Source organism: Elephantulus edwardii, unplaced genomic scaffold, assembly GCF_000299155.1.
Source record: "Elephantulus edwardii isolate Elephantulus edwardi_28Jun2011 unplaced genomic scaffold, EleEdw1.0 scaffold00130, whole genome shotgun sequence".
Lineage (NCBI taxonomy): Eukaryota > Metazoa > Chordata > Mammalia > Macroscelidea > Macroscelididae > Elephantulus > Elephantulus edwardii.
In genome coordinates, this window is record NW_006399880.1 from 3,852,653 (window position 1) to 3,864,376 (window position 11,724).

Sequence of the window (11,724 nt, forward strand, 5' to 3'; positions counted from 1 at the left end):
GACATCATGCTTGGTAGGGTGGAGGGACAGCGCAGGAGGGGAAGACCCTCTATGAGGTGAATTGATTGAGTGACTGGGGTAATTGTGATGGGTGTTTCAGAGGCAGTGTGATTGGCACAGGATAGAGCAGGGTTTAGGGCTGTTGTACATAGGGTCGCTATGAGTCGCAAACGACTCGACAGCACATAACAACAAAACCAACAACTGCTCAGAAAAAATAGTTGTGGCCACAAAAGTCAACAAAGGTGACAAGCTGTTCTTGGAAAGCCAGGGACTAGTTCCTAAATGGAGCTCTGGTGGCCATGTTGGTAAGAAGTTGCACTGCCAACCCTCTGAGGGTCATTTATGAATCGGACAGCAATGAATATGAGTATTTCCTAAAGAAAACAAGAGAAAGGGAAAAAAGAAAAAGAAACAACTGTGGAACAAATGACTGAGACAGAGAAGAGAAACTTGGCAGCCACATACCCTCTGACTTGCTTAGCTGATGGAAAGGTGATAAGGCAAGGTGGTTCAAGTATCACATTAATTTCTCCTTCATTTTTCTGCTCAATGTTAAAGTCTCCCTCTTGAAAAACCCACCCCTTCCAGCCTATCTGTGTCGTCAGCCAGCCCTCACTTAAAATTGTCATTTTGGCCATGTTACACATGATGAATGGGATTTGGAGATGAAAAGCTCGGGCCAGGGCCACCTGAGTCAGGAAGGACACGGGTTAGTTAGAGCCTGGACTCTGACCGCTGAGCTAGCTGTCCCTCTTCTGTGTGGAAGGAGAAGTGCAGATGCCCCAGAGTGCGAGTGAGTGCACCCCACCTGGGTGCTGACTAACAGGGCCTCTGAGGAACCGTCTTGAGCTGACTGCCCCACACCATCATCAGAATAGGATTAAGTGAGAGAGCCAAGTGCTTTCACACTTTATCAAACAGTCCTGTCATCAGAGTTATGATTGTCCAGACTTAAAGGCAAAACAAAGCTAGGATAACAGTCTATTTGTTGTTACACAAGTCATGAAAGTGCCAAGACGCAAGCCCAGGCAGTTCTGAACGTCATGCATTCTGGCTGGACCTCTGTGCAAGCTGGACCAAGCGGCTTGACAATGTTACATGAGGGGACACCAAAAATAAGAATAGTGTGCAGTGTTTCAGTAGAAATGTACTATATTTGATAAGAAAAAACACCTCTGTACTTGATTATTGTTGTTGTACCATTGAGTTGGAACTGGCCCATAGCCGGCTCTCGAGTGGATTTTCAGAGGCATCATATCACATGGGAGAAGACTGTCCATCCTCCTCCTGTGGAGAAGTGGGTGGATTGGAACCACGTACCTTTGTCTGGCAGCACAATTCCTTACCTCTAAGCCACCAGAGCTCTGCTGCCTGGATTTGAGACTAACGAATCCCAAATTCATGAGGCCTGTGTCAGGTTGGAGGCTTCCCCCAACTTGCATGATTGTATGAACAGACAAACCCACCAGCAACAGGTCAGATGACAGGCTGTTGGCTCATGGAGCCGTCAAAGTCCATGAATCCCAAAACTGACAGGTGAGTGGCAGGCTTCCACTGGCTTATAGCATCATAAGCTGGCAAATCCCTGAATCAGCAGGTCAGAGGGTGAGCTGTTAGCTCAAATTCCAAGAACCAAGGTCAGATGATGAGGCAGGCGCAGGGTTGAAAGCAAGGGGCAGCCTTGCCAGAGCAACATACAATGGGAATTTGTGACCAGAATGCAAAACTTAGAAACAAAGAAGGATTAGTACTTGGAAAATATGGCCTTGGTGACAGAAGTGAGGCCAGACAGAATTTTGTACAATCAATGCAATTGAAAATAACTTTTTTTTTAACTTAGAAAATATGATTTATCAACCTTTAAATCTAATATAAGGGAGCTCTGGTGGCCTAATGGCAAGAAGCTGCACTGCAATCCCAAAGGCACATGGTTCCAGGCCACCAGCCGCTCTGCAGGAGCAGGATGGGCAATCTCCCTCTTGTGCCACTAACTGCCTCTGAAAACCCACCAGAGGGTCAGCTATGGGCTGGTTCCGACTCTACGGTACACTGCAACAACAGCAACAAATCTAATAAAATTAAGAGCTCTGCATAAGTATTTTAAGAGGGCCTTAGCAATGTTACTCCCACTGCCGTGCACACAGTGCTGGTTTCCTCCGCAGTCCCTCAACATTAGTGATCATCATGGGATGCAGAGGAGAAAAGCCAAGAAGACCCAGAAGCTTTCCCACGGGCTTAATGAGGTGAGCACTGCAGGCAGACCAGTGTCGGATCCTCTCCAGGTTGAGGGCCATGATCTTCTCCCCATGAGTGTTGGGCAATGGATCATAGGAGCCAGCTGCTCCACGAAGCAGCAATCCCTGGCATGCTTGTTGAAAGCAACCACAATGCTGTGCTGGTACAACCACCTAGGGGTAGGTGGCCACCATGCTAGGACATGCCGAGGAGGGTCGTGAGGTGGACCATGGCACACTCGGCTTGCAGCCAGTTCTGTCTGCCAGTCATTACCCTCGGATCATGTCACTGTCCACACCAATGTCCTCTACAGCTTCATGGGAGGCGCGGGATCAATGAGCAGGCCTAGTGCCATCAAAGCAAGGGCCTCGCGCCCGCTCAACAAGACACCAGCACCATGGCTTGCAGAGCCGATAATTACAAACCCTTTTTAAGAATACAAAAGGCAAAAACAGATATTGGAAGAGACTCTGAAACTTGCTCTTCCACATGGATAAACCAAAATAAAGGGAAGAAATGCTGAAGTAAGACAACTGAACAGAAGATTTCAAGGTTTTATAAGGAAATGAGCAAAGACCAGGTGTTAGGAAACCAAAAGGGAGGATAGGATCATGCTTGGCATTTCTCAGGTTGAAATAATTGGAGAACAAATTCAAATCTTGACCCACAATATGAAGGATTCTGTGGACAAAATCTTGAATGATATAGGAAGTATCAGAAGATGGAAGGAATACACAGAGTCATCTTACCGAAAAGAACTGATAGACACGGAACTATTTTAGGAAGTACCATATGGTCAAGGGAGCTCTGATGGCCTAGAGATAAGAAGCTGAGCTGGAAACCCGAAGGCACGTAGTTCAAATCCACCAACTACTAGGACAATCTCCTCCCATGCAACTAACTGTTTCTGAAAACCCACCGGAAGGTCAACTATGGGTCAATTCTGATTTGATGGTACTCAACCACCACCACCACCACCATATGATCAAGGACTAGTGGTACTGGAGGAAGGAGTTCAAGTTGCACTGAAGGCATTGACAAAAAAATAAGCCTAAGGAATGGATATCACTTGGGGTGCTTCAGGAAACTGATTTAGCCCTAGACTTGCTCACAACTCTATGCCAAGAAATTTGGAAGAGATTTGCCCAATTGACTAAAAGGATCCATATTTTTTCCCATCCCAAAAAATTAAAAGTGATCCAATAGTGTACACATTGCCAAAAAATATCAGTAATATCATATGCAAGTAAATAACTGGAACGGTACATTGACAGAGAACTGGTAGAAATGAAAATTTAATTCAGAAGAGTCCATGGAATGAGTCTTTGTCAGATGGATCTTTGCTAAAACCAGAGAATACCAGAAAGCTATTTACTTGTGTTTTATTAGATACAAAAAACTATGTGACTCTGTGTATCATAATAAATTGTGGATAACTGGAAAAGAGTGAGAATTCCAGAACACTAAATTGTGCTCATGCAAAATCTATATACATAGACCAAGAAGCCCTTGTGTGAACAGAACATGGAGATATGTCAGGGTAATATACATCCTTTCTCCTTACCCAGTCAATCTGTATGCTGAGCAAATAACTTAAAAAGCTAGACTCTGTGAAGAAGGAGGCATTGAGATTGGAGGAAGTCTTACCAACATCCTGTATTATGCAGATGATACAACTTTGCTTGTAGAAACTGAAGGCTTAAAGCACTTACTGAAGAAGACCAAAGACTTTAAACAGAGATGTAGATGAGGAATATTGAATATCTCATGAACTGGCAAAAGAACAAACAAATCTGTGTTGGAGGAAGTGCAACTAGAGTGCTCCTTCGAGGCAAGGATGGTGAATTTTCATCTTACAAACTTGGAGAATGTTGTCCGAATCGGCTAGTCCTTGAAAACAAGACTCCATGCTGGGAAAGTGGATGGGTCAGAGAAAGAGGAAGACCCTTAAGGAGATAGCTAGGCTCAGTGACTGCAATGGGCTTCAACAAAGCAGAGAGCTTGAGGATGGTATAGGACAGAGCAAGCTTTCAATTTGTTGACATTGGGTTGTATTTCAGCTTGTTGACATTAGATTATATTTCAATTTGTTAACACTGGGTATATTTCAATATGTTGATATTGGGTTGTATTCAATGGCACCTCACCTAATAAAATACACTGAGAAAATCTACTCCATTAGTTTCAATCTAGATTTCCCCCTTTGAAAGTGTAGGAGCAAGGACTCTCATTTTTGAACTTCATAGGGGTTTTGTGTGTGGGGGGGGGTTTTTTTCACCTTAAAAACAGCTAAGCTGTCCTTTATCTTCTAAGCAGTTGTCATATTTTTAAGATATTAGACATTTCTTCTGATCATAAATCCAACCCATTGTGTATAAATGTATTCTCTTTTAATATCTCCTTGTGTTCCTTTAAATGGGAAAAAAAGAAAGTACTAAATGTCTTCCCACAGCCTATTTGGCCAGAGTTGTCCCATCTATGATTTTAAAAATAGACTGCAACTTGGCCTTCCAAAATCATTCCTGAACTACATACAGCTTGTTTGTTAACTCCCAGGACATGAGTGTTAATCCTATTGATACTGACGATAGTCTCCAAAAGGTGAGGAAGGTAACTGGGTTGAAGACAATTGGGAGGGATCTTCAGCAAACTAAGGACCATTGAGAAACTGTGCAGAAGCAATTCTTGTCAGTAAGATACCAGCTCCTTGCACACCCATCTTTATTGCAGCTTTGTTCACAATAGCAAGGAGTTGAAAACAACCCAAGTGCCCATCAACAAATGAATGGATACAGAAGCTGTGGTATATTCACACAATGGAATACTATGCTGCATTGAAAAACAAGGAACTCATGCAATATTATTCAAAATGGGTGACCCTGGAAGTATCTCAGTCACAAAAGGACAAATACTGCATGGTGTCACTATTGTAAAACAGGACTGCCACCGGGGTTGGGGGGGAGACTGAGAAAGATGGGTTCAGTAATGTACACTGCATTGAAACAGATGAGGGAGAAAACTATTTAAAAGAGATATGTGATTAGGTATTTTTGACATGACGGGAGTCTAGAGTGAAGGCTACCTAGTGGAGTGGACCCGGGGGAGGGTTTGTAAAACAATGAAAGAATTTTTCTTTTACTTTTACAAGAGGGTAGTGTACTGGGCGGAGGGTTGGGAGGGGAGAAAAAAGTGCAACAATGAATGAATGGAAATCCAATTGTTTTTTAAAAAAAGATACCAGCTCCTTCCATTAAAGCTGGAAGAATGCCACGCACCCATTGCAGCTGACCTGACCATAGCCTCCAGTCCATTTCTTGCGGCCAGTATGGCTCCTGTTAAGGCACCACTTGGATGGAGTTCCAGGGATCTTCTTCCCTTGTGATCTGAACCATCCTGCAGTCAATCATGGAAAACAGACCTCCCCAAACAGCAAAGCTTTCTCCTAACTGTGCAGCCCTGGTTTTAATTGCTGTCAAATCCCTCGTAGTGTGTGGCTGACACCCACCGGAGAATTATGAAAACCTCTGATTGCTTGAAAGATGCCACCACCTATGGTGCCCATCGTAAAGGCACCACTACAGTCATGCACGATTCGCCAGGGGCAAGGTTCCTGCACACTCCTCCATTGATTCCAGCCACGCGGGCAATGCCAGTCAAACTTTAGCCTCCTAGTTTTTAAGGATCAAAGGAAAGAAAGTGTTTCCTAATGTTCTGTGCTCCTGGGAGACATTATCTTTTGAGTTTGAAGTTGTTGACTGCCACAGTGTTGATTCCAATTGACAGCAACTCTTTGTGACAGAGTGGGGCTGCTCATAGGACTTCCCTGAATGGAACCTTTATGGAACCAGACTAACAGGCCTTTCGTCCAGAAAGGTGCTGGGTGAGTTCAAACCATCAACCTTTTGGTTAGCAGCCAAATGCTTAACAGTTGTGCCACCAGAGCTCCTTAGCATTGGAAGAGACCTTAAGAATCACCTTTACAGTGTTTAGTTTCATTCATCAAATATGTGCTGAATGTCTCTGTGACTAGATGCCATGCTAGGCCAGGGCCACCCAGAACAGGTTTTCTGAACCCCCTTCTCACAGTCTCTGGGGGACAGGCAAAGGGATTCTCTGCAAAACAATGAGATTTGAGTTGGGTCTTCTAACAGAGGTCAGCAAAAGCTTCCTGGAGAGATGACGATCAAACTGAGGCCTAAAGGACAAAGAAAGGGAATGAATGTCCTAGAAAAATGTGCAGCTGCAGAAGGAAAATGGAGAAGGAATTGGAGTGACTGGAGGCCCCCGACATTTGAATGGCAAAAGGAAACTGGGTCATGCAGGGCTTTGAAAATAGTATTAAGAGATTTGAATTTCATGCATAAGACAATGGGTGCCATAGGAAGGTTTAAAGCAGGGTGGGAATAAGAGTCTATTGACTGGAGGTCCTACAGCTTGCACCCTGGTCGGTGGGAAAGGCTGTATGTCCCAACACTGGGCAGTCCCTGGAGACTGGACAGCATGGCTGTCTTTCAACTACCCTGAACTGTGTCTTTCAGGAATTCTCCCGTTTCCACGAGGAGATCACTCCCATGCTGGATGGGATCACTAACAACCGCAAAGAGTGGAAGGCACTTGCTGATGAACACGAGGAAAAGATGAAGGTGCTGGAGGAGGAGAAGCAGAAACATCAGGCAGCCAAGCAAGGTTAATGGAGGGGAGGAGGTGGGGTAGGTGAGGGGGGCTCGGCATGGCTGCAGAGCCTCGCATCTCATCCTGTTCTTCTGATCACCTATTATAGGCCCATTCTACAGATGAGAGCACTGAAGCTCACAAGGATGAAAAGTCATGGTCAAGTGGCATGAGTAGTAACGGTAGAGCCTGGTTCCCTTGACAGAGGCTGAGGGATGCTCTGGGCCTCTCAGCAGGAACTTGTAGATTGCCTCTTCCAGTACAGGACAGGTTCCAGTTCTGAAACCAAAGGAGTATAGTCCTTGCCAAGGAACACCCTGGTTGCACTTTCTCCAAGACAGATTTGTTTGTTCTTTTCCCAGTCTCTGTAGAGTTCAAGGCTGTTAAGGGAACACTAGATGGTATCCTGGCTCTCATTTAGGGTATGTTCCTGGCCCTTGTGATGCCTGTATACCAGGGAGCTCTGGTGGTCTAGAGGTAAGAAGCTGTGGCCAAAGGCACAAGGTTCAAGGCCAATAGCTGCTCCGTGGGAGATTTCCTTCCATGCAGTTAACTGGGTCACACTCTACCATACACAACAACAAAAATAGTTCATTGAAAAAGTCATCTTTGATACAAGGTCAGAAGGTCTTATTATTACTAATGTTGTCTATTATTATTCAGTTATAAATTGTAGGGTGGAGAAGCAAACCACAACAGTGGTTTTAATTTGGTAAGGATTTAAACTTGATAAAATTCATTAAAATTGCCGTTCTGGACTAAAAAAGGACGCTTCTCCGTTTAAAAATATTATTAAAGCATGGTACTGTCAAGTTGAGTACAACCCATAGTGACCCTAAGAACAACAGATCTGAACTCTGTCCTAGCCTGTGCCATCCTCACGATTGCTGACACACTCGCGCCCACTGGAGCAGTCACTATGTCAAGCCATCTGGTTGTGGGTCTTCCTCTCTTCTGCCAAACCTCCCTCCCACCAAGCACGGTGTCCCTCTCCAAGGCATAGTCTCCAGCTCTGTTCTGAGTAGGGTGTGGTGATTCTAAACCGGAGGCTGCAAACAGGGAGCCACTACTTAAAATTCTGAAGTCATGCTTTCTAGAATCCCAGGAGGTGCTCTAGACATTAATCATGGCAGATTTGGATAACTTAACTTTCCACACCATGGTATTAAAATGTCTTGAGAGAGTGTCTTTTTCCTAATTTGCACACATGACCTTTTGGACTACTAGCAGATCTGTGCAAACTTGCCACGAGTGAGGTCCACAGGAGAAGAATGAACAATCTCCTCCCATGTGTTTACAGTCTCTGAAAACCCACTCCAGGAGCAGCGATGAGTCTGTTCTGATGCGACAGCAATGACAGAAAGATTTTAAAACAAAAATGTGACTTTGTTGTCTTCATTTTAAAATTGAGGAAATTAATATTTTAAAACATGGACTTGCAGCTTTTCTTTGTAAAAGATTAAGACCTGGTCATACCGGTCCTGCATCTCTCTATGACACACATAGCTGAGAGAAGATTCTGCAGTTTATCACACTCTCCATCTCTCCATCGGGGCTCCCTGTTGTCTTTTATTTAGATACTGGGGCCAAGTGCTGATATCATTTATCAACATTCTTGAGCTGTTACTTCTCTGGAGTTTTTGTTTTCCTGATTCTCCTTGCAACTGGCTTCCTTCTGCACAGATGGTTATCTGCTGGCCTCTGATAAATAAGACTTGAGTTTGCAGCTCCTTCTCCAAACCAGCTCTGAGAGGAAGCCCACCTACTCTTCTCACCTACTGTATTCTCCTTTCTGTTCCTGTTGCAGGAGCCCCTGGAAACCAGCCTGCGGGGAACCCCGGCCCAGCGGGGGGCGCCTCTGGATCCAAGTCCTGCTGTATCCAGTAGCAGCAACAGGAATCTGGCAGCCAGGACATCTCCCTTCTGGGGAAGAGATTACCCACACCAGTGGAAAAAGACCCATCTTCTTTAGAAGACAAAGAGACCTAGACTTTCAAAGTGCAAAGAGAAGTTGGCTTACATCATGTAGTAGTTTTAAAACATCTTTAGCAATGAAAACGTACTGAGCTAAAGCAAATATTCTAGTTTCCTTAGATGACAAGTAAACATTTCATTAATGCTCTAATCTAATGCTAAAGTCCACACCTGCTGTGGGGAGTAATTTTTGTTGCTATACTTCAACTTAATGTTTTATTATTAAAATCCTCAAGCATTCTTAAGAGTATTGTACAATGAGTCCTCACATACCCATCGCCTAGATTAAAGATTTGTTGCTTGCATTTCATCTGTTTCATATCCATTTCATTGTCTCAGCTGAAGTGCTTTAAAGCCAATTCCAGACATTATGTCATTTCACTCCTCCATGACATTACATGACAATACCTGAGTATTTTCTCACAAACACAAACCACTGTCACGTGACAAATGAACAGTGATTCTCATGGTGGATGGAGCTGCCCAGCCTCCCTTCATGAAGTCTGTGGGTCTTGTGGCTGTGAGAGCTGCTGGCAGACAGCACTGAGACAAGCCCCTTTAGGCATTGTTTCCACGAGGGAGCTGCTTTGGCCAAGGTCATGCCCTTTCCCAGGGTGGCCCACACCCAGGAGCTGAGCCATGCCAGGTGTAAAGGCCTGTCCTTTTTGGCCCAATGGTGGACAACTCCGAAGGAGCATTTTCGCTTCAGAAGCCCTTGTGGGGTTTACCAGCACAGCCCCCCTGGTTTTGCAGTGCAGCTCATTATTCCCTCTGCCCACCCATACTCCCTCCCTTCCTTTCATTTTTCTTCCCTTCTCCACCACAGGTTTGGTCCCAAGGACATTTTTTTTTCTCTCTTTTGCAAAATATTGTATAACTCCAACAAACTAGTGTGTAGAAGTGGCCTGGTGCAAAACAGCACAATATAATTTCAAAGATGGAGACGTTCCTTTCGCAAGGCTGAAGATTGTGGTGTCTGGGATTTGGAATTTAGGCTACAGTCCTTGTTTTTTGAGGGATCACTGGGTTAGGGGCATAGTGCATGCTGTAGCCAGATTTGAGCAGAAGGAGGGCCAGTTAGCCCAGGCAGAAGTAGAAGATGTGCTCGTTTTCATGGGTTGTGTAACTACTTAAGTTTCTCCCCACAGAGCAATGCCAGCACTTCCTGTCAGACTCCTTGATATGAATCACAATGTCCTTCTCTCTGTTACATTGTTCCAATACCCAGGGTACTTTTTAATTTATACCCAGGCTTCCGGTTATAGTGTTTGCAACTAGTGATGACAGTCAATCAGCAAATTTCACACTGTCCCAATAACTTCTTTACTAGTTGGTTTGCTTGACTACAATTCAAATTAGTTTCACATATTTAGTTAGGTTTCTTCCACAAGTCTCCTTTGATCTCTACGGTCGTCCCTTTTTTCATTTCTTTGCACAAACAGGCAGGATTAATTGTCCTGCAGAATGTCCTATGTCCTGATTTATCTATTTGCTTCCTTGTGACAGGATATAACCGTTCCTCTGTTCCCTGTTCTTTCATCAGTGGACATCATTTGCTCTGAAACAGAATGTGACGCAGAAGCCAATTATTAAAGAAGTTGCCTTAATGAGACAGAACCACAAGGCTTCCCCAAACTGTTCGTAAACCACTGATCTGCTTTCACCTCCCTTTTAAAATAAATGAGGAAACTGGAGAGCATAAGAATGACAGGGTGGGGTGAAGTTCAAAAAAACCGCAGCTCCCTGGCTCCCAATAGAAGCCAATGCTCAAGGTCAGAGTGCAGCGCACAGTGCACGTCCCAGAGACTTCACAGCAGCTGCTCACGCAGGAGCCCTGCCCACATTCAGTCCGTGATGTCCACAGGGGACTGGATCTAGGACCCTAAGCTAGATCTTCAGCCCTCTTGAGACGGACTTTCCAGCACAAACATGACCCTTTATCACATCATGTGTGGTGGTCACGAGCAAGGTAAAGAGAAATGCATGTCCCCAGCTACCAGCATCGGTTGCTGGCCTGAGCCTGCCCTCTGCTGCTCTGGCTTCTTCAACTGTTGGCTTTAGTCCTTGCTGTGCCCCTCACAGCCCAATGATTAGTACCTGATTGCACAGGATGGGGTCACAACTAAAGATTACTAAATGACTATAAAGATACTGGATCCTGTGCATGCTCTGACCTCACAGTAGTAAACTGCCAACTCTATTTATCAAATGATAGCACGGTGGGTAATGTCATGGATCAACTTGGCCAGGCTATGCTGCTCGGTCGTCTGGCTGACAGCATGTAATCACCTTCCATTTTCTGAGCAGACAATCATTTGATAGCACTGTTTCCTCAGATTGTCAGATCCTGGAGAAAAGCACACTTGGTAAAGCAGTTGTTGTTAGGTTGAGAACACTCCATAGAGACCCTATGAACAACAAAATCGGAATCCTGTCCTATGCTGTGCCATTCTCACCATCTCTGAAACACTTGAGTCCATTGCTACAGTCACTGTTTATTCATTTCATTGAGACTCTTCCTCTCTTTCACTGACCCTCCACTTTCCAAGTATGATGCCCTTTTCCAAAGAATATTCCCTCCTAAGCAGCATGCCCAGAGTATGTGAGACGAAGCTTCGCTGGAAGAGGAAGCGCCTCATTGGGACAAGACTGCCACGGTGGCTGTGACCACGAGCTTAAGCACAGCAGTGAGTGTGGGGTGGTACAGGGCAGGCAGGGTCTCCATGTCTCTGGCTCTCTGCTGCAGCTCTTGGTTCTCTCCTGGAGACAGTCCCCGGTCTGACTGGTGCTGGGCTCTCTGAGCCTGAAGGACATGGGCTACATTTTCCGTTTCTTCCTCCT

The 11,724-nt window shown here is 44.9% G+C and overlaps 1 protein-coding gene and 1 pseudogene across 2 annotated transcripts in view; one reads left to right on the top strand and one right to left on the bottom strand.

The window, feature by feature from the left end:
- Positions 1 to 8,796, top strand: part of PDE6A (phosphodiesterase 6A, cGMP-specific, rod, alpha) — a 121,973-nt gene extending 113,177 nt beyond the window's left edge. For both annotated transcript variants that reach the window (XM_006893703.1, XM_006893704.1), the window contains 2 exons: positions 6,777 to 6,924; positions 8,717 to 8,796. In XM_006893703.1, coding sequence (XP_006893765.1) covers positions 6,777 to 6,924; positions 8,717 to 8,796 — 228 coding nt within the window. The remainder of the gene's footprint in view (positions 1 to 6,776; positions 6,925 to 8,716) is intronic.
- LOC102845063 lies at positions 4,811 to 6,740 on the bottom strand (annotated as a pseudogene).
- Positions 8,797 to 11,724: the final 2,928 nt, after the last annotated feature.